Source organism: Oncorhynchus masou, chromosome 16 (assembly GCF_036934945.1).
Source record: "Oncorhynchus masou masou isolate Uvic2021 chromosome 16, UVic_Omas_1.1, whole genome shotgun sequence".
Taxonomy (NCBI): Eukaryota; Metazoa; Chordata; class Actinopteri; order Salmoniformes; family Salmonidae; genus Oncorhynchus; species Oncorhynchus masou.
The window spans coordinates 35,318,359-35,345,023 of record NC_088227.1 but is presented as its reverse complement, the minus strand read 5'-3'; the positions used below and the strand labels follow the sequence as shown (position 1 = coordinate 35,345,023).

The following is a 26,665-nucleotide window of genomic DNA, read 5'->3' as shown; positions in this document are numbered from 1 at the left end:
AAGCTTGCCTTATTATTAGTAGCAGCTTGTCTTTTTTTAAATCGAGGAATATTTCACTTTCTCTGGTCATAGGATTACCAATATTCATTTGTGCATGAGGCAGAAGTAATGAGGTGTGATTTGAGTTTCACCATCAGCTGGAAGACTGTCCCCTTTTCTCCACAGAGGGAAGGAGGGTGGCGGGACCGTGAGTGAAAGGCAGCCTCCCCTCAGATTGACCATCAGATGCAAGCTAATTTTTATGCTCACTAATTTGTGCCTCACAAGTAATACAACAAATGATCTATTACCAGTGTGATCATATACCTAAATGTTCTACATTTAATTTCAAAATGACCTGAGAAACAACATTGGCAGGGCAATTCAAGCATAGCCAATGCAGTGATAATGTATTGGGCCTCATTGCTACAGAACTGTTTTTAATTGGTTAATGTTGCATAGGTTTAAGATTTTTCAGTCATGTTAAAAAATAAAAAAAATCTGAGCGATAGATCTCAGCTTGCATTTTGACTCAGAAAGTAATCTTGACTCAGAAAAGGTTGTTGACCACTGGGGTACAGTGTTGTGTTTTGATTCTGCAACAATGTTTAAAAGACAACCCAGAGAGCCACAACAAAACTAATACTGTTTTTCTATTCTCAAATGATGATTCAGATGACCACAACAAAAAGATGTGTAACAAACAATGCATCGGGAGATGAAACAGCCGTAAAAAGAAACCGCTAAAATAAGACGAAAAATGAATCTGTCAAATGGATATTGCATAATGTAACGAGAATGAAAACAGTGAATAAATAAGCATAGAAAGTCTAAACCCCCTTGAACTTTTTTCCACATTTTGTTGCATTACAATGTGGGATTGAAAAATACTTAATTGCAAAATACTCCATAATGTCAAAATTAAAAGAAGATTCTACACATTTTTACAAATGAATTCAAATTAAATAACAAAAATACAGTTGTTGCATAGGTATTCACCCACTTTGTTTAAGCAAGCTTAAATTAGTTCAGAAGTAAACTGTGGCTTAACAAATCACATAAGTTAAATGGACTCACTGTGTGAAATAATAGTAGTTGACATTATTTTTGAATGACTACCCCTTCCTCTGTCCCCCATACATACAGCACAATATATAGAAGTCAATAGTCAAGTATTGCACTTTTTTTCCCATTAATCTTAAAAAATAAAAATACATTTTGACATTTCATCGTATTTTGTATAGATCGTTGACCAAAAAAATGGAATAAAATCAATTTTAATACCACTTTGTGACACAATAACAGTTTAAGAAATCCAAAGGGGTTGTAGACTTTATCTAGGCACTGTCGTTGTTGCAGACTGTGACAGGCCCAGCTGGCTCTAACAGTCATGGTAACACTATTCCATTGCATCATCCTCGTTGTCGATGGCTGCGAGCTTCAGATGGGAAATGTCTGATATGCTGGTGTCATTTGAGGACCGTAGAATTGTCAGCCATATTGAGTGAACCCATGAGTTGTTCCAGTCCAATTGCCCTGTCTGAGGGGCTTTGTCCCTGCTAGTCATTCTATCTATATGGTCAGTACAACCCCGGAAGAACGGTTTGTTGAAGTCGTTGTTCTTCTCCACACTCTTTGGTCTTCGGTTCAGGATGAAAATGGTCCATTGTAGGAGATACTGTATGTATGGTCGTATTTTGATCATCTTCTGTAAACAATTACATGAAGATATACTATTGTGGACCAGAATCTGGGAAATTAATGACAAAATTGTTCTCAATCTGAGACTGAATGGTCCATTTCATGGCCAGAGGTGTCCATTTCATGGCCAGAGGTGTCCATTTCATGGCCAGAGGTGTCCATTTCATGGCCAGCGGTGTCCATTTCATGGCCAGCGGTGTCCATTTCATGGCCAGCGGTGTCCATTTCATGGCCAGAGGTGTCCATTTCATGGCCAGAGGTGTCCATTTCATGGCCAGAGGTGTCCATTTCATGGCCAGAGGTGTCCATTTCATGACCAGAGGTGTCCATTTCATGACCAGAGGTGTCCATTTCACCATTGAGGTTATTAAAAAGATGAGTCTAATTTGATGACCCCATCGACAATGACTGGAGCTGGGAGTTTAGCACCAGACCAGTCTGTCAACCAGACCCGTCTGTCTCAGATGAAGTGGCTGGTTTACAGAGTAAAGGGTAGTAAAGCAGCTGTCAGTGAACGGGAGACTCCAAGTGGAATCCACGTGCTCCTCGAAGTGCTGCACCCTCACACACATCCCACACCAGGTGCATAGTATAGGTGGATGGTTCCTCACAGCTCCTCGTCTGCTTCTCTGAATGAAGGTCATGGAACCCATTCTCTCTCTCAACACTGAGGTCAACATCCCCCGCAATCTTCCTCTTCCTCCAACGTATTCCTCCTCCTATTTAACCATTTAATTTCACATATATTTATACAGATTATTCTTTGTTAACAAGATCAAATCTGGTGATTCTCATCAAGACCTGTTCAAGATTCCAAGAGGGTGTGCCAATGGCACACCTGCTGTCCCTCGGCGTCCTTCATCTGGCTCCAGTGTGCCTGCTGCTCCTCTCCAGTGCTGTTGAACCCCAGGGACAGCCAGCCCACCTTCTCCCTGGCCTTCATGCTGCTCCTTCGGCTGTACACCGACACCACCAGGGAAACCTCGGAGAGCTGGAAGAGGGCCACCTGGAAGACAACAGAGATGGGGTGGGTTGTGTCTCTCCATCTCTATATCCCTTCTCTGTCTCATTCTCTCTCTCTTTCTTTCTGTCTCTCTCACTGTCTCTCTCTGTCTCTCTCTGTCTCACCTGAAAGACAAAGGTCTCCTTGTAGGTGGGGTTGGGCTGACCACGGCACACTGACGTCTTGCACTTGGACATATCCTTGCCCTTGGAGTCCAGCATAGTCAGCTTCACATAGGTGTCTGGGGACGTAGGGAGGGAGGGAGTGAGAGAAGGGGGAGGCTGCCATCTAGTGAAGATTAATGAACATAACAGTGAAGAACGGCCTGTGGATAGAGTGTCATTTTCAATCCCTGAATTTTTTTCGGTTCTCTTTCACGATATGGCAACATTATCGGAGAGGAGCAGACAGAGTCTCTGGTATAGATAGAACAGGTGTATGGATTGAGAGCAGAGGACTCACCTCTCATGATATAAAGTTGTCCCCCTATTAGCTGTTTTATACAACAAAACAGACCGTCTGGGACACAACACACAGAGGGCCAGGAAGGAACGAGGAGAGAAGAGGAAAACAGAGGGAAGAAAAGAGAGTTTAGAGAGGATAAAAGGAAAGACAGTTCAGAGAGGATAAAAGGAAAGACAGTTCAGAGAGGATAAAAGAAAAGAGAGTTTAGAGAGGATAAAAGGAAAGACAGTTCAGAGAGGATAAAACACAGTGAAAGTAAGTAAATAAGAGGCAAGAATATAGAGTTTATTCCACCATCATGAATAAAACATGTTATTCAAATCTATGGATTTTAATGCTATAGCTACCCAACTCAATAACATGATCAACTATGTGTTATAGCAGAAGAAAGCAATGCCTTCCATTCCTGTCTCATGTACAGACCTGGGATCAAATAGCATTTGTTTCTTTCGAATACTGAAGCTGCGCTTGATTGAGCTTGCGTGGCACAATGGAACCAATGCAGTACTACTTCAACCCAGGAATGCTATAGCTACCCTGCTGCTATAGCTACCCTACTACTAAAGCTACCCTACTGCTATAGCTACCCTACTACTATAGCTACCCTACTGCTATAGCTACCCTACTGCTATAGCTACCCTGCTACTATAGCTACCCTGCTGCTATAGCTACCCTGCTGCTATAGCTACCCTGCTGCTATAGCTACCCTACTGCTATAGCTACCCTGCTACTATAGCTACCCTACTGCTATAGCTACCCTACTGCTATAGCTACCCTGCTACTATAGCTACCCTACTGCTATAGCTACCCTGCTACTATAGCTACCCTACTACTATAGCTACCCTACTACTATAGCTACCCTGCTACTATAGCTACCCTACTACTATAGCGACCCTGATACTATAGCTGACCTACTACTATAGCTACCCTACTACTATAGCGACCCTGATACTATAGCTACCCTACTACTATTGCTACCCTGATACTATAGCTACCCTACTACTATAGCTACCCTACTACTATAGCGACCCTGATACTATAGCTACCCTACTACTATAGCTACCCTACTACTATAGCGACCCTACTCCTATAGCAAAGATACTACTATAGCGACCCTGATACTATAGCTACCCTGATACCATAGCTACCCTACTACTATAGCTACCCTACTACTATAGCGACCCTGATACTATAGCTACCCTGTTACTATATCTACCCTGCTGCTATAGCTACCCTGCTGCTATAGCTACCCTGATACCATATCTACCCTACTACTATAGCTACCCTACTACTATAGCGACCCTGATACTATAGCTACCCTGCTGCTATAGCTACCCTACTACTATAGCTACCCTAATACTATAGCGACCCTGATACTATAGCTACCCTGTTACTATATCTACCCTGCTGCTATAGCTACCCTACTACTATAGCTACCCTGATCCCATATCTACCCTACTACTATAGCTACACTACTACTATAGCGACCCTGATACTATAGCTACCCTGTTACTATATCTACCCTGCTGCTATAGCTACCCTACTACTATAGCTACCCTGCTGCTATAGCTACCCTACTACTATAGCTACCCTACTACTATAGCTACCCTGATGCTATAGCTACTCTGCTGCTATAGCTACCCTACTACTATAGCTACCCTACTACTATAGCTACCCTACTACTATAGCTACCCTGAAACTATAGCTACTCTGCTGCTATAGCTACCCTACTGCTATAGCTACCCTACTACTATAGCTACAATACTACTATAGCTACCCTGATGCTATAGCTACTCTGCTGCTATAGCTACCCTACTACTATAGCTACCCTACTACTATAGCTACCCTACTACTATAGCTACCCTGAAACTATAGCTACAATACTACTATAGCTACCCTGATACTACAGCTACCCTGATGCTATAGCTACCCTGCTGCTTTAGCTACCCTACTACCATAGCTACCCTGATACTATAGCTACCCTGCTACTATAGCTACCCTGATACTATAGCTACCCTGCTGCTATAGCTACCCTGCTGCTATAGGTACCCTGATACTATAGCTACCCTGCTGCTATAGCTACCCTACTGCTATCGCTACCCTGATACTATAGCTACACTACTGCTATAGCTACACTACTACTATAGCTACCCTACTACTATAGCTACCCTGATGCTATAGCTACCCTGCTGCAAAAGCTGCCTTATTACTATAGCTACCCTACTACTATAGCTACCCTACAACTATAGCTGACCTACTACTATGGCTGCCCTACTACAATAGCTACCCTACTACAATAGCTACCTTGCTGCTATAGCTACCTTGATGCTATAGCTACCCTACTACTATTGCTACCCTGATACTATAGCTACCCTGCTGCTATAGCTACCCTACTACTATAGCTACCCTACTACTATAGCTACCCTGCGGCTATAGCTACTCTGCTGCTATAGCTACCCTACTACTATAGCTACCCTACTACTATAGCTACCCTGAAACTATAGCTACTCTGCTGCTATAGCTACCCTACTGCTATAGCTACCCTACTGCTATAGCTACCCTACTACTATAGCTACAATACTACTATAGCTACCCTGATGCTATAGCTACTCTGCTGCTATAGCTACCCTACTACTATAGCTACCCTACTACTATAGCTACCCTGAAACTATAGCTACAATACTACTATAGCTACCCTGATACTACAGCTACCCTGATGCTATAGCTACCCTGCTGCTTTAGCTACCCTACTACCATAGCTACCCTGATACTATAGCTACCCTGCTACTATAGCTACCCTGATACTATAGCTACCCTACTACTACAGCTACCCTGCTGCTATAGCTACCCTACTACTATAGCTACCCTGCTGCTATAGCTACCCTACTACTATAGCTACCCTACTACTATAGCTACCCTGAAACTATAGCTACTCTGCTGCTATAGCTACCCTACTGCTATAGCTACCCTACTACTATAGCTACAATACTACTATAGCTACCCTGATGCTATAGCTACTCTGCTGCTATAGCTACCCTACTACTATAGCTACCCTACTACTATAGCTACCCTACTACTATAGCTACCCTGAAACTATAGCTACAATACTACTATAGCTACCCTGATACTACAGCTACCCTGATGCTATAGCTACCCTGCTGCTTTAGCTACCCTACTACCATAGCTACCCTGATACTATAGCTACCCTGCTACTATAGCTACCCTGATACTATAGCTACCCTGCTGCTATAGCTACCCTGCTGCTATAGGTACCCTGATACTATAGCTACCCTGCTGCTATAGCTACCCTACTGCTATCGCTACCCTGATACTATAGCTACACTACTGCTATAGCTACACTACTACTATAGCTACCCTACTACTATAGCTACCCTGATGCTATAGCTACCCTGCTGCAAAAGCTGCCTTATTACTATAGCTACCCTACTACTATAGCTACCCTACAACTATAGCTGACCTACTACTATGGCTGCCCTACTACAATAGCTACCCTACTACAATAGCTACCTTGCTGCTATAGCTACCTTGATGCTATAGCTACCCTACTACTATTGCTACCCTGATACTATAGCTACCCTGCTGCTATAGCTACCCTACTACTATAGCTACCCTACTACTATAGCTACCCTGCGGCTATAGCTACTCTGCTGCTATAGCTACCCTACTACTATAGCTACCCTACTACTATAGCTACCCTACTACTATAGCTACCCTGAAACTATAGCTACTCTGCTGCTATAGCTACCCTACTGCTATAGCTACCCTACTGCTATAGCTACCCTACTACTATAGCTACAATACTACTATAGCTACCCTGATGCTATAGCTACTCTGCTGCTATAGCTACCCTACTACTATAGCTACCCTACTACTATAGCTACCCTACTACTATAGCTACCCTGAAACTATAGCTACAATACTACTATAGCTACCCTGATACTACAGCTACCCTGATGCTATAGCTACCCTGCTGCTTTAGCTACCCTACTACCATAGCTACCCTGATACTATAGCTACCCTGCTACTATAGCTACCCTGATACTATAGCTACCCTACTACTACAGCTACCCTGCTGCTATAGCTACCCTACTACTACAGCTACCCTGCTGCTATAGCTACCCTACTACTGTAGCTACCCTACTACTATAGCTACCCTACTACTATAGCTACCCTGCTACTATAGCTACCCTGATACTATAGCTACCCTGCTGCTATAGCTACCCTGCTGCTATAGGTACCCTGATACTATAGCTACCCTGCTGCTATAGCTACCCTACTGCTATCGCTACACTGATACTATAGCTACACTACTGCTATAGCTACACTACTACTATAGCTACCCTACTACTATAGCTACCCTGATGCTATAGCTACCCTGCTGCAAAAGCTGCCTTATTACTATAGCTACCCTACTACTATAGCTACCCTACAACTATAGCTGACCTACTACTATAGCTGACCTACTACTATAGCTACCCTACTACTATAGCTACCCTACAACTATAGCTGACCTACTACTATGGCTGCCCTACTACAATAGCTACCCTACTACAATAGCTACCTTGCTGCTATAGCTACCTTGATGCTATAGCTACCCTACTACTATTGCTACCCTGATACTATAGCTACCCTGCTGCTATAGCTACCCTACTACTATAGCTACCCTACTACTATAGCTACCCTGCGGCTATAGCTACCCTGCGGCTATAGCTACCCTACTACTATAGCTACCCTGATACTATAGCTACTCTGCTGCTCTAGCTACCCTGCTGCTCTAGCTACCCTGATACTATAGCTACCCTGATACTATAGCTACCCTGCTGCTATTGCTACCCTGATACTATAGCTACCCTGATACTATAGCTACCCTGCTGCTATAGCTACACTACTACTATAGCTACCCTACTGCTATAGCTACCCTCCTACTATAGCTGACCTACTACTATAGCTACCCTACTACTATAGCTGACCTACTACTATAGCTGCCCTACTACAATAGCTACCCTACTACTATAGCTACCCTGCTACTACAGCTACCCTACTACTATAGCTACCCTACTACTATAGCTACCCTACTACTATAGCTACCCTGATACAATAGCTACTCTGCTGCTATAGCTACCCTACTACTATAGCTACCCTACTACTATAGCTACCCTACTACTATAGCTACGCTGATACTATAGCTACGCTGATACTATAGCTACCCTACTGCTATAGCTACCCTACTACTATAGCTACAGTACTACTATAGCTACCCTGATACTACAGCTACCCTGATGCTATAGCTACCCTACTACTACAGCTACCCTGATACTATAGCTACCCTGCTACTATAGCTACCCTGCTACTATAGCTACCCTGATACTATAGCTACGCTGCTACTATAGCTACCCTGATACTATAGCTACCCTGCTGCTATAGCTACCCTGCTGCTATAGCTACCCTGCTGCTATAGCTACACTACTACTATATCTACCCTACTACTATAGCTACCCTACTACTATAGCTACCCTGCTGCTATAGCTACCCTGCTGCTATAGCTACCATACTAGTATAGCTACCCTAGTACTATAGCTACCCTGATACTATAGCTACGCTACTAGTATAGCAACCCTGCTACTATACCTACCCAAGTACTATAGCTACCCTGATATTATAACTACGCTACTTGTATAGCAACCCTGCTACTATACCAACCCTGCTACTATAGCTACCCTGATATTATAACTACCCAACTAGTATAGCTACCCTGGTACTATAGCTACCCTGCTGCTATAGCTACCCTGCTACTATTGTTATCCTACTACTATATCTGCCCTAGTACTGTAGCTACCCTACTAGTATAGCCACCCTAGTACTCCAGCTACCCTGCTACTATCGCTACCCTATTACTGTACCTACCCTACTACTATAGCTACCCTACTAGTATAGCTACCCTAGTACTATAGCTACCCTACTATTATAGCTACCCTAGTACTATAGCTACCCTGCTACTATAGCTACCCTGCTACTATAGCTACCCTGCTACTATAGCTACCCTGCTGCTATAGCTACCCTGCTGCTATAGCTACCTTGCTGCTATAGCTACCCTGCTACTATAGCTACCCTGCTATAGTAGGGTAGCTATAGTAGCAGGGTAGCTATAGATGCAGGGTAGCTATAGTAGCAGTAGCAGGGTAGCTATACTACTTCTACATACCATTATTAAAGATACAACAGAAGAGAACCCATCCATATGTGATGTCCACTCACTGGGAGGTTTGTCTGAGGCTGTGTTGTTGAACTGTCTGCCCTGGATGACCTCTGCAGAGAGCCTGCCAGTGGTGGAGTTATAGATGAGGCCCAGCAGGATCTCTGGTGTGGAGTCCCATGTAGAGCGGTAGGACAAAGCTGCCACGCTGCGAGACACACTCACCAACGATCCACAGCCCTGTATAGGGACACAGGAGAGGACAGCTAACACCACATACAGAGCTACAGAGAGGCCTTTGTATGAGAGTGACCTTGGTGGGAATCAGTACAATGCAACTGGATGGCTTGGATTGTTTGAGACTATGGTTTGTCTAAGGGTCAGTCTACGAGATACTGAACCATTATAGTGCATGCATTTTAAACGATAGCTTCTACTGGACATTTATCTTCGTTCATATCATACAAATCAGACTTCTATGGCGAGAAATTGCACAAACAGACTCCTCTCACACACACACGCCCCTCTCCATCTCCCAGCCCTTTCTCCCCAGCCACTCACCGTTAGTGCTGTGCCAGGCTCCAGTGTAACGGGCAGCGCCATCTTGCCCTGCAGGTTGAGTTTGGTCAAGTAGAACACCTTCTCTCCCAGTACCTTCTCCTTCTTCATCCTCCTAACGCTGTAGAGACGGAACCTGACGGCGTGGTCCGCCAGCGCCCCCTGCTCCACCCGGGTGAAGCGGAAGGTCTCTGTGAACATGGGACACGGCCCCCTCTGCACCCCCGTCTTGGCCCGTTGCTTCTTAGTGGGCAGCAGCACCAGGTGCACCTACATTTATATTTACAGATAACATTTTACTTGAAACATACATGAGTCCTGTGTGGGGTTGCAAAATTCCAGGAAGGTTCAATAAATTTCCTGGTTTTCCAGAATCATGGTTGGAGGATTCCGGATTCCCTGCTTATTCCCTGCTTATTCCCTGCTTATTCCCTGCTGATTCCCTGCTGATTCTCTGCTGATTCCCTGCTGATTCTCTGCTTATTCCCTGCTTATTCCCTGCTGATTCCCTGCTTATTCCCTGCTGATTCCCTGCTTATTCCCTGCTGATTCCCTGCTTATTCCCTGCTGATTCCCTGCTTATTCCCTGCTGATTCCCTGCTTATTCCCTGCTTATTCCCTGCTGATTCCCTGCTTATTCCCTGCTGATTCCCTGCTTATTCCCTGCTGATTCTCTGCTGATTCCCTGCTGATTCTCTGCTGATTTCCTGCTGATTCCAGGAATCCTCCAACTGGGATTTTGGGAAACCAGGGAATTTATTGAAAGTTCCTGTACTTTTGCGATCCTGTGGCTTAGTCGGTAGATCATAGCACTGGCAACTTCAGGATCGTTGGTTTGATTCCTGCTGGGGCCACCCATATGAAATGCACGCATGAGTTTAAGTCAATATGGATAAGAGTGTCTGCTAAATGGCATGTAGTATTTTTTATGATAGTTATAATGCTTTAGAACTTGCTATATGCATGAATGAGCCTTCATAATGTATTATAATAAGGGTTATAATATATTACGCCTCTTTTTTGTATCATTTCAAAATCATTTTAACTGAAGCTGAAGCTCTTATCCAGGGTGACTCAGTACAACTAAGGTAGGTACTAAGGTAGGTACTACCACATGAAACAATCACTGCAAGTCAAACGTTCTTCAAAATAACCACCATCTGCACAAAATCAGTTCTAGTAAGGAAATACATTTAAGGGTGAGTGCAAGACAGACAAGTACAACGGTAAAGTGTTAGTTTGTTTATCCCCCACCTGCCACGCAATGTTCCCTGTCTGTTTGAGTGCGGGGATGTCGGTTGCTGCGGTGACAGTGACGGCAAGGCGTTGTTCGCCCGAGTCGTACTCGAAGGCCACGTCCAGCGTGCCATACTTGGCCAGTGGCTCGGGCTCATAGCCTACGTGAAGATGGGAGGTTGAACCATCCTTGGGGGGGTGAAATAAAGAGAAAGAGAGGAAGACAATAGAGGGGAGGAAAAGATGCATTGAAATTCATGAATCTGTTGGATTCAGTCCTCATCTGTGACATCACAGAGTGAGGTTAGATATAGGCCCTTAGAGCAGGACACAACACTGGGTGAAGGGGAGACGGGAGGGTGAACCATCCTGTGGGGGAGACGGGGTAAAAGAGAGAGACAGAGAGACAGAGAGAGAGAGAGAGACAGAGAGAGAGAGACAGAGAGAGAGAGAGAAAGGATGGTAAGATGGATTTGAAGGAATCTGTCAGTCAGTCTTCATCTGTGACATCACACAGTGGGGGGGGGGGGGGTTCATAAAGCAGGACATGGCACTGGGTGAGTGAGGGGTAAGAGACTAATGGTAGGCCTATCATAGCCAAACAGAGTACTAGCTAATAGGCTTATGTTGGTTGCATTTGCTTGATATCCGGTATGCAACTGAGCGTGTCCGGCTAGCGTGACACATTTCCCTATGGGACATGCTCACAGTTCCCCATCTGGCATACCAGCGTCTATGTCCTAGCTCACCTCTGGTCCCAGGACGGCAGTGCTGTCACTAGGTACATCCTCATCATAGCCCTTGTTGAGGTAACTTTCAGTGTCCGGGTCAACGCTGGCCTCACTGGAGCGCTGTGTACCATTAACGTCTGGGGACGACTCCCCCAGACCCCCCGCCCCAGAACGCGAGCGAGACACCCGGACCGGACTATTCTCGTCCTGATACGGGGGTGGCTGGAGCTCGTTGAGGGGAGAGCCTCGTCTCATCCGCTGGATGCTGTTGGCTGTGTAAGACAGTTATGGATATGTTTGATAGGTCTCTTGGGAAATGTTTCAAAGATTTATGTGTGTTCTGCAAATCAGACATAGCATGTGTGTGACTGTCTGCCTGCGTGTGAGTGTGTGTGTGTGTCTTTCTATGTAAGTTGTCACATCTGTGAGTTTTTCACCTTGTCCGGCGGAGGCCTCGCTGGTGTGTTTGTGTCGGTTGTCCCAGACTGAGGCTCTGTGCTGGGCTGAGGGTTCAGAGTGTCCCCCTGGTCTGTCCTCTTCACTGTCCTCCTCAGAGCCACGCTCTGGGCAGCTCTGCTCTGGATAGGTGCAAACCGATACACACACACACACACACACACACAAGATCGTAGTGCCTCGTCACAATCAGCCCAGCATAAGACACAACTCCACTCTCAGAGCCAGTATTCACAAGAGCAGGAGTGCTGATCTAGGATCAGTTTGGCCTTTGATTTCATAATGAATCAGATTATATGGACAGGGTGGGGATCATGGACCAGAACTGCTATTCTGAGATGCTATGTGGATATTGGCCCTGATCATAGAGGATGTGTTTTAACTTTTAAAGCCCCTATTCCATCCCCCTGTTCTATCTATTTAATGGTCTCCAGATAGAGGACGTATTAGATATAAAACTGATAAAATCGTACACTACAGTTGATCTTAGCCGAACATCATAGAAGAGAATGATCATATTTGTAACTGGTAAACTCTCTCCCTGTATCCATGATGTCATATCTACAACAATCATTGAGAGAAATAGGTAAAACCGTGAGAACTAAAACATGTGAACATGACAGCCACAGACAGATGTATTGTGATCCATCCATGACTGTTAAAAACTTTATTTGTTTAGAACCCTAAACACTGAGTAACAGTTAGGGCACAGGTCACAGGCCACAGCCATGAAGAGTAGAGGTGAAGAAGAGGGGGAATGTGGTAGAAGAGCGCAGGTAGGAAGCAGCACACCCTCTCACCTTTATCCTCTTTATTCGTCTTCTTGCTCTCTTTCTTCCCTTTCACTTTCTCTTTCTTCTTGTCACTCTTTTTCTTATTTTTCTCAGAAGCGGGAGACATAGCAGGTTCAGTCTCTCCATCTCCCTCGGGATTCATCTCATTCTCTTCCTCCTCTTCAGCTTTCCCCTTGTTTTTCTTTTGGGATGCTCTCGACTCTTCCTCAGGGCAAAAAGATTGTGGTGGATCACTATGGTCCTCACTCTGGTGGACCCCATTGGATTTGTCCTCTTTCTGGCCCTCTTTGTTCTGACTAGCAGTGTGGGTCTCTTTCGACAATGAGCTGGTTTCTTTATCTTCAGGCTCTTCCTCAATGGTCTCTTGATGGCTATTTTTCTTCTCTTCCTCCTGTTTCAGCCTCTCCTCCTTCTTCTTGTCTTTCTCTGCCTTTCTCTTCTCCTTCTCCTCTTTCTTCGTCTTTTCCTCCTGCTTCCTTTTCTCCTCCTTTTCCTTGTCCTCTGCAGAACTCTCCCCTGGTTTTACCACTCGCCAGCCTCCATCTTTCCACACCCATTCCAATTGGGCTGGAACATAGTCCTCTGCTGTCACGTCACTCGATTGGTTATTCTTCGAGTCATTGGATTGGCTGAGGTTGGAGCTGTAGTCTGCCAAGCTTGAGCAGGCCTCAGAAGCCTGCCTCTTGATTTTGCTCCTGAATGAGTCTGCTATCCCTTCCTGGGCCTTTCCTTCCTTGCTGTCCTGGGCCCCCTCTGTCGCTTCTGTAGCCTCCTCCTCCTCCGTCTGCACCTTCTTGATGACCTGGTCGCTGAGCTCGGTCAGCTGGTCACTGACGCTATAGGTGGCATCACTGACAGCACTGGCTAGGTCGTCCACTCTGCTGCTGACTGAATCCAAGATGGAGGAGATGTTTACAGATGGTAAGTTCTGCCCAAAGCTCTTGAAGAACGCCATGTTGGGTGGACTTGCTGTGGTGGCTGTCCTTCTCCACACTGTCTGGTGGGTTCTAGATTATCTTATCATCTCATCACAGGCTCTGGCTGGGACATTTGGTTCATTAGAGTGTGTGGGCCAGGTATTACTGTCTGAAATCCATGACTTACACTTTATACATGTATGAGGAGGACAATTTGTGGGTAATGTCTATGCATGACCTTCTCATCCACAAGCATGTATCGTAACAGTGGTTGTTTGTCAGACAATCAGATATGGATTTTGAGTGTTGTACCACTTGATGTGTTTACCTTGCTGGTTGGGCCTATAGTCGTCGAGGCATGGCAGCTCGCTGGCACTCTCCACTGACAGCTTGTTGCTGAGGTAAAGAAAAAATAGAGCCATCACGGCCACGAAGGCCGCAATGGAGGATAGGACTCCTAGCAGCTCTGGAGACACTGAGGAGAGATAGAGACAGAGACACAGACAGAGACACAGAGACACAGAGAGAGAGAGGAAGACAAAAGCAGAGACCAGTATGCTGAGTAGAGAAACCTGATAACTTCACCAGTATAGTTCAGTAGAAACATGATAACTTCACCAGTATAGTACAGTAGAAACATGATAACTTCACCAGTATAGTTCAGTAGAAACATGATAACTTCACCAGTATAGTACAGTAGAAACATGATAATTTCACCAGTATAGTACAGTAGAAACATGATAACTTCACCAGTATAGTACAGTAGAAACATGATAGCTTCAGCAGTATAGTTCAGTAGAAACATGATAACTTCAGTATAGTACAGTAGAAACATTAACTTCAGTATAGTACAGTAGAAACATGATAACTTCACCAGTATAGTACAGTAGAAACATGATAACTTCACCAGTATAGTACAGTAGAAACCTGATAACTTCAGTATAGTACAGTAGAAACATGATAACTTCACCAGTATAGTACAGTAGAAACATGATAACTTCACCAGTATAGTACAGTAGAAACATGATAACTTCACCAGTATAGTACAGTAGAAACATGATAACTTCACCAGTATAGTACAGTAGAAACATGATAGCTTCAGCAGTATAGTACAGTAGAAACATGATAACTTCACCAGTATAGTACAGTAGAAACATGATAACTTCAGTATAGTACAGTAGAAACATGATAACTTCACCAGTATAGTACAGTAGAAACATGATAACTTCAGTATAGTACAGTAGAAACATGATAACTTCACCAGTATAGTACAGTAGAAACATGATAACTTCACCAGTATAGTACCGTAGAAACATGATAACTTCACCAGTATAGTACAGTAGAAACATGATAACTTCAGTATAGTACAGTAGAAACATTAACTTCAGTATAGTACAGTAGAAACATGATAACTTCACCAGTATAGTACAGTAGAAACATGATAACTTCACCAGTATAGTACAGTAGAAACATGATAACTTCACCAGTATAGTACAGTAGAAACATTAACTTCAGTATAGTACAGTAGAAACATGATAACTTCAGTATAGTACAGTAGAAACATTAACTTCAGTATAGTACAGTAGAAACATTAACTTCAGTATAGTACAGTAGAAACATTAACTTCAGTATAGTTCAGTAGAAACATGATAACTTCACCAGTATAGTACAGTAGAAACATGATAACTTCAGTATAGTACAGTAGAAACATTAACTTCAGTATAGTACAGTAGAAACATTAACTTCAGTATAGTTCGGTAGAAACATGATAACCCAATGTCCCAGGACAACGAAGAGGACATTGCCCAGTACATAGGGTGCCGTCTTTAGAATGCGATGTTCAAAGGGTGTCCTGACTCTCTGTGGTCATTAAATATTCCATAGCATTTATCGTAAGAGTAGTGATGTTAACCCTGCTGTCATGGGTAAACTATTATAGTACAGTACAGTTAGATTTACCAGTACAGTATAGTACAGTTAGCTTCACCATTACAATACAGTTAGCTTCACCAGTATAGTACAGTACAGTTAGCTTTATCATTACAGTACAGTTAGCTTTATCATTACAGTACAGTTAGCTTTATCATTACAGTACAGTTAGCTTCACCAGTACAGTACAGTTAGCTGCTTCACCAGTACAGTATAGTACAGTACAGTTAGCTTTATCATTACAGTACAGTACAATTAGCTTCACCAGTATAGTACAGTACAGTTAGCTTCATCATTATAGTACAGTTAGCTTCACCAGTAAAGTGCAGTACGGTTAGCTTCACCATTACAGTACAGTACAGTTTGCTTCACCATTTCAGTACAGTACAGTTAGCTTCACCATTACAGTATAGTACAGTTAGCTTCACCATTACAGTACAGTACAGTTAGCTTCACCATTACAGTATAGTACAGTTAGCTTCACCATTACAGTACAGTACAGTTAGCTTCACCATTACAGTATAGTACAGTTAGCTTCACCATTACAGTACAGTATAGTTAGCTTCCCCATTACAGTACAGTACAGTTAGCTTCACCATTACAGTATAGTACAGTTAGCTTCACCATTACAGTACAGTACAGTTAGCTTCACCATTACAGTACAGTACAGTTAGCTTCCCCATTACAGTACAGTTAGCTTCCCCATTACAGTACAGTTAGCTTCACCATTACAGTACAGTACAGTACAGTTAGCTTCACCATTACAGTACAGTACAGTACAGTTAGCTTCACCATTACAGTATAGTACAGTTAGCTTCACTAGTACAGTTAGCTTCCCCATTACAGTACAGTTAGCTTCACCATTACAGTACAGTACAGTTAGCTTCACCATTACAGTACAGTACAGTACAGTTAGCTTCACCATTACAGTATAGTACAGTTAGCTTCACTAGTACAGTTAGCTTCCCCATTACAGTACAGTTAGCTTCACCATTACAGTACAGTACAGTTAGCTTCACCATTACAGTACAGTACAGTACAGTTTGCTTCACCATTTCAGTACAGTACAGTTAGCTTCACCATTACAGTACAGTACAGTCAGCTTCCCCATTACAGTACAGTTAGCTTCCCCATTACAGTACAGTACAGTTAGCTTCACCATTACAGTACAGTACAGTTAGCTTCACCATTACAGCACAGTTAGCTCCACCATTACAGTACAGTAAGCTTCACTAGTACAGTTAGCTTCCCCATTACAGTACAGTTAGCTTCCCCATTACAGTACAGTTAGCTTCACCATTACAGTACAGTTAGCTTCACCATTACAGTACAGTTAGCTTCACCATTACAGTACAGTACAGTACAGTTAGCTTCACCATTGCAGTACAGTACAGTTAGCTTCACCATTACAGTACAGTACAGTTAGCTTCACCATTACAGCACAGTTAGCTCCACCATTACAGTACAGTAAGCTTCACTAGTACAGTTAGCTTCCCCATTACAGTACAGTTAGCTTCACCAGTACAGTACAGTTAGCTTCACCATTACAGCACAGTTAGCTCCACCATTACAGTACAGTAAGCGTCACTAGTACAGTTAGCTTCACCATTACAGCACAGTTAGCTCCACCATTACAGTACAGTAAGCTTCACTAGTACAGTTAGCTTCACCAGTAGAGTACAGTACAGTTAGCTTCACCATTACAGTACAGTTAGCTTCACCAGTACAATAAGCTTCACCATTGCAGTACAGTTAGCTCCACCATTACAATACAGTACAGTTAGCTTCACCATTACAGTACAGTTAGCTTCACCATTACAGTACAGTATAGTTAGCTTCACCATTACAGTACAGTACAGTTAGCTTCACCATTACAGTACAGTACAGTTAGCTTCACCATTACAGTACAGTACAGTACAGTACAGTTAGCTTCACCATTCCAGTACAGTACAGTTAGCTTCACCATTGCAGTACAGTACAGTTAGCTTCACCATTACAGTACAGTACAGTTAGCTTCATCATTACAGTACAGTACAGTTAGCTCCACCATTACAGTACAGTTAGCTTCATCATTACAGTACAGTACAGTTAGCTTCACCAGTACAATAAGCTTCACAATTGCAGTACAGTTAGCTCCACCATTACAATACAGTACAGTTAGCTTCACCATTACAGTACAGTTAGCTTCATCATTACAGTACAGTACAGTTAGCTTCACCAGTACAATAAGCTTCACCATTGCAGTACAGTTAGCTCCACCATTACAGTACAGTTAGCTTCACCAGTACAGTACAGTTAGCTTCACCATTCCAGTACAGTACAGTTAGCTTCACCATTGCAGTACAGTACAGTTAGCTTCACCATTGCAGTACAGTACAGTTAGCTTCACCATTACAGTACAGTACAGTACAGTACAGTACAGTTAGCTTCACCATTACAGTACAGTACAGTTAGCTTCACCATTACAGTACAGTTAGCTTCACCATTACAGTACAGCACAGTTAGCTCCACCATTACAGTACAGTACAGTTAGCTCCACCATTACAGTACAGCACAGTTAGCTTCACCATTACAGTACAGCACAGTTAGCGTCACCATTCCAGTACAGTACAGTTAGCTTCACCATTACAGTACAGTACAGTTAGCTTCACCATTACAGTACAGTATAGTTAGCTTCACCATTACAGTACAGCACAGTTAGCTTCACCATTCCAGTACAGTACAGTTAGCTTCACCATTACAGTACAGTACAGTTAGCTTCACCATTACAGTACAGTATAGTTAGCTTCACCATTACAGTACAGTACAGTTAGCTTCACCATTACAGTACAGTACAGTTAGCTTCACCATTACAGTACAGTACAGTTAGCTTCACCATTACAGTACAGCACAGTTAGCTCCACCATTACAGTACAGTTAGCTTCACCATTACAGTACAGTACAGTTAGCTTCACCATTACAGTACAGCACAGTTAGCTCCACCATTACAGTACAGTTAGCTTTACCAGTACAGTACAGTACAGTTAGCTAATAATGGACAATATACACTGAGTGTAAAAAAAAATAAGAACACTTTCCTAATATTGAGTTGCAGCCCCTTTTGCCCTTAGAACAGTCTTAATGTGTCAATTTGTCTCTACAAGGTCTCGAAAGCTTTCCACATGTTGACTCCAATGCTTCCCACAGTTGTGTAAAGTTGGCTGGGTGTCCTTTGTGTGGTGGACCATTCTTGATACACATGGAAAACTGTTGAGCCTGAAACATCCAGCAGCGTTGCAGTTCTTGACACACTCAAACTGGTGCACCTGGCACCTACTACCATACCCCGTTCAAAGGAACTTAAATCTTTGTTGTGCCCATTCACCCTTCTGAATGGCAAACATACACAATTGTCTCAAGGCTTAAAAATCCTTCTTTAACCTGTCTCCTTACCTTCATCCACACTGATGGAAGTGGATATAACCGGTGACATCAATAAGTCTATGTCATCAAAATAACAATTGTTCCTTTTGTTTTGTACACTCAATGTACAGGCCATTGAACAGCCACTGGTGCATGAGTGGCTGTTGAATTACAAAAATAGAACAGAGCTGCCAGAGGAAAGAAAAGTTCAAAACATACTTCAAAAGTCTACATGAGAGGCTGAATTTTGATCTGATGTGCACATGCACTGCCACTGAGAACAATTCAGGAACACTGAGAACAATTCAGGAACTATGAAGGGTCACTGGTAGAGTATTGTGGGTGGACGATCATCAATATGAAAACTTCTATTGCCTGAGGAGTCAAGTCATTACAGCTCTCGTTCACATTACATCTCCAGAGAAAAGGCCCACCATTCAGCCAACCTCTTGCCCTCTTCCCCAGTGCTCCCACACATTGGCTAACCGGGCTATCTGCATTGTGTCCCACCCACCACCCCCAACCACTCTTTTAAGCTACTGCTACTCTCTGTTCATCATATATGCAGTCACTTTAACCATATCTACATGTACATACTACCTCAATCAGCCTGACTAACCGGTGTCTGGGTGTAGCCTCACTACTGTATATTGCCTGTCTTTTTACTGTTGTTTTATTTCTTTACTGAGTTTAAAAGGAATTACTTCTCATGGACTATCTATTCTTCTCACCATGGCAACAGGCAGACACCACTGAAGCCTGACAACTGACAAGAAGTAGTGCCTTCTCCTGTGTCCTCCTCTCCCAAACGAATAGACTGATAGTCAAAGCTCAGCGAAAAGAGTGAAAGATAAGGGAGAGAGATAAGAGAACAAAAACCCACAGTGACAGCTCACCTTCTCCATTCTAGCAGCTTTTCTTTTGTTTACATTGAGTATGTGTCTGAAGCCCCTACCGTGAAGTTTTCCATTCTGTCAAAACAGCAGTGTTGTTCCTCTTAGTGGTAATCTGGTTATCCAAGACAATTATTGAATCCTACACAAAGAAAATGCTAAAAAGTCCAAAAACATACAAATTGGTTATGATCCTAATATTGAGTCCAACATAAGCAAAAGCTGTTACAACAGCATCATGTGGTGATCTTTTGAGTTTGGTACAAAAATTCCTCGATTCTCAACAACACCTAACACAGTTACAGTACCTATCCTCTCTCACTAGCGACAATTCTGGTAATTGAGTCAAGTTAGGTCCTGAAGTGTCCCTGAAGTCCAAAAGCCAGGCATAACTGTACTGTATGTCCCTCTCCCTGTATGTACTGTATGTCCCTCTCCCTGTATGTACTGTATGTCCCTAACCGGAGTGTGGTGGTGTACTGCTGTGTACATGTCAACTGCCCCTAAATAATTCAAACACCTGCAGTAACAGGATGCCTCTCTCATTGACAGATGCTAGCTGAGCGTTAGCCACCCCATGCTAACCTGATCTGAGCCTGTGTTCACAAAGTCCAAGTGTTGATAGAGGAGCAATTTTGCCTTTTTAGATCTTAATGAAGGTGATTATATGGGCATGGGACCTGATCCTTTGAATATGTGCCCTGAGCCCCACGTTGTCCCACTCTGCACTCACTAAGGAGTACTGTAATAAAACAATGGAGACGATGGTCATGAAGGCTGGTGGTCATGGAGGCTGCTGGTCATGGAGGCTGCTGGTCATGGAGGCTGGTGGTCATGGAGGCTGGTGGTCATGGAGGCTGCTGGTCATGGAGGCTCGTGGTCATGGAGGCTGGTGGTCATGGAGGCTGCTGGTGAGTGAAGTCATGGATACTGTGTGTGTGTGTGTGTGTGTGTGTGTGTGTGGGTGTGTGGGTGGGTGGGTGGGTGTGTGGTGGAGGAGAGTGTGTAGGGTTGCTTCGGCCAATCTATGAACTGTATGTCAACTGAAGTCCAGAGCCTCAGGGCTGCATCTGGTGTCCAGGTAACAGCCACAATATATGTTAAAAAGCAGTTCACAAAATCAGTCATTAAAAGTGAAAGAACATGAACATTTGACATCCAACTAACGAAGTATATATGTTGACAGCCGAGTTACTCTGACAAATGTGTACCAGGTTTGTTCACACAATTCTAATTCAAGGAGTCACGTGATTATCTGAGATTCTTTGATAGGACAATAAAATGACTGATTAGAAATAAAAAAAAATGTTTCTTCTAATATTTCCTCTTTGCATAATTCATTGTTTGCATTCAGGCCAGCTGAGCAGGGTAGCAATGGCAACAATGTTTTGATACCCTTTTTCAGGACCCACTATCAGGGCGCCATTGTAAGTGTGTTTGAGGTTACCACAGGAAATGTAGAGTGCGCGTAGTGGCAACGTTGCTTACACATGGACCCCCACATACGAAAACAAAACCTGTGTGGTAAATAAATCATGAATACTGCTGCTTTCTCCAGATAAGAGCTTTAAAACTTGATATGCCACCCATAAATGATTCACAACCAGATATGGAGTAGAATCTTCAAGAAGTTTGTATCTATAACTATTGAGTATCCCTCTACATATATAAGATCTTAATTTGAGACAGTTCGCTGCGGCATGAAAATAATCCTGTAGCAACAAGAAATGTGAATTATTACGTGGATTATAATGAACGTACATTTTTTGTTGATACATTTTTCATTACGAACAATAAAGGCCGACATTTTAAAGTGGAAATTACAAACTTTAGAAGCCTTTTTAACCTTGAATACACTACAAGTTTGCATTTCCTGCAGTGCAGAAACATTCTCAGCAACAAAAGAGTGATCAAATTAAGATCCTACATGCAGTAAATTCGGAAAGTTTTCAAACCCCTTGACTTTTTCCACATTCTGTTATGTTACATCCTTATTCTAATTAAATTCATTTCCCCCTCACCAATCTACACTCAATACCCCATAATCACATAGCCAAAACAGGTTTTTAGACATTTCTGCAAATGTATTACATTTTTTAAACAGAAATACCTTATTTACATAAGTATTCAGACCCTTCACTATGAGACTCAAAATTGAGCTCAGGTGCATCCTGTTTCCATTGATCATCCTTGAGATGTTTCTACAACTAGGTTGTAGTCCACCTGTGGTAAGGTCAATTGATTGGACATGATTTGGACAGGCAAACACCTGTCTCTATAAGGTCCCACAGCTGACAGTACATGTCTGAGCAAAAGCCAAGCCGCGAGGTCGAAGGAATTGTCCGTAGAGCGCCGAGACCGGATTGTGTTGAGGCACAGATCTGGGGAAGGGTACCAAAATAAATCTGCAGCACTGAAGGTCCCCAAGAACACAGTGGCCTCTATCATTTTTACATGGAAGAAGTTTGGAACAACCAAGACTCTTCCTAGAGCTGGCCACCCAGCCAAACTGAGCTATCAGGGGAGAAGAACCTGAGGGAGGTGACCAAGATTCCGATTCCAGAGTTCCTCTGTGGAGATGGGAGAACCTTCCAGAAGGACAACCACCTCTGCAGCACTCCACCAACCAGGCCTTTATTGTAGAGTGGCCAGACAGAAGCCACTCCTCAGTAAGAGGCACATGACAGCCCGCTTGGAGTTTGCCAAAAGGCACCTTAAGGACTCTCACACCATGAGTAACAAGATTTTCTGGTCTGATGAAACCAAGATTGAACTTTTTGTCCCGAATGCCAAGTATCACATCTGGAGGAAACCTTCACCATTCCTACGGTGAAGCATGGTGGTGGCAGCATCATCCTGTGGGATGTTTTTCAGCGGCAGGGACTGGGAGACTAGTCAGGATTTAGGGAGACAGAGAACAGAGAAAAGTGCAGAGAGATCCATGATGGAAACCTGCTCCAGAGCACTCAGGTCTCCAGACTGGTCCGAAGGTTCACATTCCAACAGGACAACGGCCCTAAGCACACAGCCAAGACAACGCAGGAGTGGCTTTGAGACAAGTCTCTGAATGTCCTTGAGTGGCCCAGCCAGAGCCTGAACTTGAACCTGATCGAACATCTCTGGAGAGACCTGAAAATCGTTGTGCAACGACGCTCCCCATCCAACCTGACGGAGGTTGAGAAGATCTGCAGAGAAGAATGGCAGAAACTCCCCAAATACAGGTGTGCCAAGCTTGTAGAGTCATACCCAAGAAGGCTTGAGGCTGTAATCGCTGCCAAAGGTGCATCAACAAAGTACTGAGTAAATGGTCTGAATACTTATGTATATGGGATATACATTTGCAAACATGAATAAAAACCCGTTTTTACTTTGACATTGTGGGGTATTGTGTGTGGATTGACGAGGGGAAAAACACTATTTAATACATTTTAGAATAAGGCTGTAACGTAACAAAATGTGGAAAAAGTCAAGGGGTCTGAATACTATCTGAATGCACTGTATGTGTACTCCAAAGATCCAAATGAGCATGTTAGATCCAAATGAGCATGTTAGATCCAAATGAGCATGTTAGATCCAAATGAGCATGTTAGATCCAAATGAGCATGTTAGATCCAAATGAGCATGTTAGACAGCCACTGCTTTGTTGGAGCCATCTCTCTATTTTTAAGGGGGATACAAGCACAGTCAAGCAGACAGACACAGATACATAGAGTACAATGGAGTACAGACAGAGCGGTAGAAAGAAAGACAGACAGATATGTAGACAGACAGGACGCCCCCCTGATCTTCTTACCTCTTCTGGCACAGATGAGCTCATGCACGCCACAGCTCCTCCCTCCACCACCTAGGGGTTAAAGGGACAGGAGCGTCAAGGGTGAGGGGTTAAGATATTGCTCTGCGTCTCAAGGGTGCCACATGTCGGTCCCTATGATGGTTCCTCCACAGCCTCTCCCATAGAGGTAAACCAAGGCTATTACAGGCAGGTGACACACTAATTAACTCCAACCAACTAATCTCATGGAGTTATCAAGTGTTTAATTACATGTAATATCTCTGAGGAATCCTAACTGAATAGGGTTTTAGAATGGAACAACCGTGTCTGTCCTTATAACTGTCTAATTTATAGTATACAGAGTAAATGGAAGGGATGAACGCAGACGTTCAGCACATTACCTTGGAAATAATGGACAAAGCAGCGGACGAGGTGGAGCCGAGTCCCTTTGCGGAATAAATCATTTATTTGTACTGCTCTAATTACATTGGTAACCAGTTTATAATAGCAATAAGGCACCTCAAGGGTTTGTGGTATATGGCCAATATACCACGGCTAAGTGCTGTATCCAGGCATTCCGCGTTGGGTCCTGCATAGGAACAGCCCTTAGCCGTGGTATATTGGCCATATACCAAACCCTCTCGTGCCTTATTGCTTAAATACATCAGTGTTCTTAACCCTGTATTCAAACCTTTTCAAACTCATAAGACAATAAAGACACACAGGCACGAATACACTCACACACACACACGCACACATACGGGCAGATGCGCACACACACACACACACACTCACTTGGCACTATGCTATGTAGGACTTAATGTTCTGAGTGGCTACAGTGAGAGTGTACTATCGCTCTTCGTCTTGCTGTAGTTCAGGCTCTTGACTTTTCACCCTGATATTACACTACTGAGTGTGTACTATACTCCCTATGGAGGGCGAGTTTACAGACACGGGAAATAAAAAGACATCCCCGAGGTCAATAAGGCAACAAGGGCAGTAAGAGCAGCCTGACTCCTGACCTTTCACAAAAATCTACCTATGCACTCAGTCTTAGCCAGCTTGATTAAAGCTCTCCTTTCCCATCCACATTTTTGCAGAGTAAAAATAAACGAAGGTTGCTCTAATAGTGCAACACAGGCTCTAATAGTGCAACACAGGCTACTGTTTAAAAATGTATGATGTTTTTACTTTGACAGTATATGACCCGTAGTCTACTCTTTCTATCTCTTTTCTTCTATGTTTTATATCAACCATACAGCAAACAAGTCAGGTAAAAATAAAACGCATCGTAAAATAGGCAGCTCTTATATCCTCTGCAACAGCTGTAGCCTACAGAAAATGCTTCCTATTTGCGCTCAATTAAATTGTGTTGTGAGCCGAAGCCTGCCCCATTAAAAATGGATATAGGCTACACAAAAGCTATAAGTAATTGATAAACATCTGTCTTTACACCGGTGACCAGTAAAGTATAGATTTGCATTGGCTAAAGACCAGCACATTCACCAGCTGACAGTGACTCTTTCCTCTCTTCTCTCTCACAGCATTGCATTTGCCAGGTGTGACGGCAACACTTCCAGTGCTGAGACCGGATAGCAACCAACCAACGTGCGAGAACACGTGACCAAGTAGCCTATATATGTGTATGATACAATATTGCGCAGAAGCAGCCATGCAGCCTTGAATGTAGGCATTGTAGGAGTTTACCTTTGACAGCATTTATCTGGCTTCAACAGTAGTAAAGTTCACATTCCATTATCCTACAATAAACTTGAACACTTACTAGGCTATGCTATCCTGTTTCTAACGAACCATTTAAGAGGACTCGCACACGTTCATGCGTGATGACCGAGTCACATTTATTTTGGATCATCACTGTCCACTTCAGGACCACTTCGCGTGGTACAGTAAAGTGTCACGCGGCGCATCCCACATCTTTGCCGCTACTCTTCAGCATCTCTGCAGACTACGTAGGCTACAGCACAAGCTGACAAGACACCGCAATGTGCATGTATATCATTACTAGACATCTATCTGGCTGAATAAATGGTAATGTCACTAACATTCTAGCTCTGTCCCATGCAAGTTATATGAGTACAGCAGGTCACCTGTGCCGGCTACTTACCATCAACCGCCATTATGTTCTGTTCCAGATTGAACCAAAGCGAAGGGGTGAAAACTGGGGAGAGGTTATTCTTGTGTTTGAAGGAGGGGGGCATTGTTTGATTGCCTGATCCAAGACCATCCTGACCGCTGCGCTCTCACTGCGTTTAGCGAAGCCGAAAGTAAACTCGCGAGATCAGGCTGATTTGTATGAGCACCGCACACTGCCTACCTGTGCAATGAAAAATTGTAGGTTATTTGCAATAGCTACTTATCTTTATAATTGCATGTTTAGAAAGTATCATGGATTATGTATAAAAATATGATAGTGCAACATAAATTAATTATATTTGTGTATCACATAGCCTATGTTATGTATTGCTGCATACAGTTCTATAAAGTTATACTATTGTAATATTAAAACTTTCATAAATTAAATGAAAAGTGTGTAGTTATCAACAGGCCTATTGGTCAGTTGTTCCATTCAACTTTTTTTCCCCAATGATGTATTA

General features: G+C 43.3%; 1 protein-coding gene across 3 annotated transcripts; it reads right to left on the bottom strand.

Annotated features, from left to right (window-relative positions):
* Positions 1-614: 614 nt before the first annotated feature.
* LOC135557901 (synaptotagmin-14-like) lies at positions 615-26,518 on the bottom strand. 3 transcript variants are annotated; one of them, XM_064991591.1, is made up of 13 exons: positions 26,176-26,518; positions 24,072-24,122; positions 14,383-14,529; positions 13,144-14,178; positions 12,325-12,465; positions 11,906-12,159; positions 11,175-11,345; positions 9,924-10,190; positions 9,425-9,602; positions 3,146-3,202; positions 2,809-2,924; positions 2,482-2,686; positions 615-2,399 (listed from the first exon to the last, which is right to left on the bottom strand). In XM_064991591.1, the coding sequence occupies exons 4-12, from the start codon at positions 14,090-14,092 to the stop codon at positions 2,486-2,488; spliced, it is 2,334 nt and encodes a 777-aa protein (XP_064847663.1). In that variant the 5' UTR covers positions 14,093-14,178; positions 14,383-14,529; positions 24,072-24,122; positions 26,176-26,518; the 3' UTR covers positions 615-2,399; positions 2,482-2,485. The 3 variants fall into 3 exon arrangements, with proteins under 3 accessions (XP_064847663.1, XP_064847664.1, XP_064847665.1); XM_064991592.1 differs by lacking the exon at positions 3,146-3,202 and having other exon boundaries at positions 615-2,686; XM_064991593.1 differs by lacking the exon at positions 13,144-14,178 and having other exon boundaries at positions 615-2,686.
* Between the last annotated feature and the right edge of the window lie 147 nt (positions 26,519-26,665).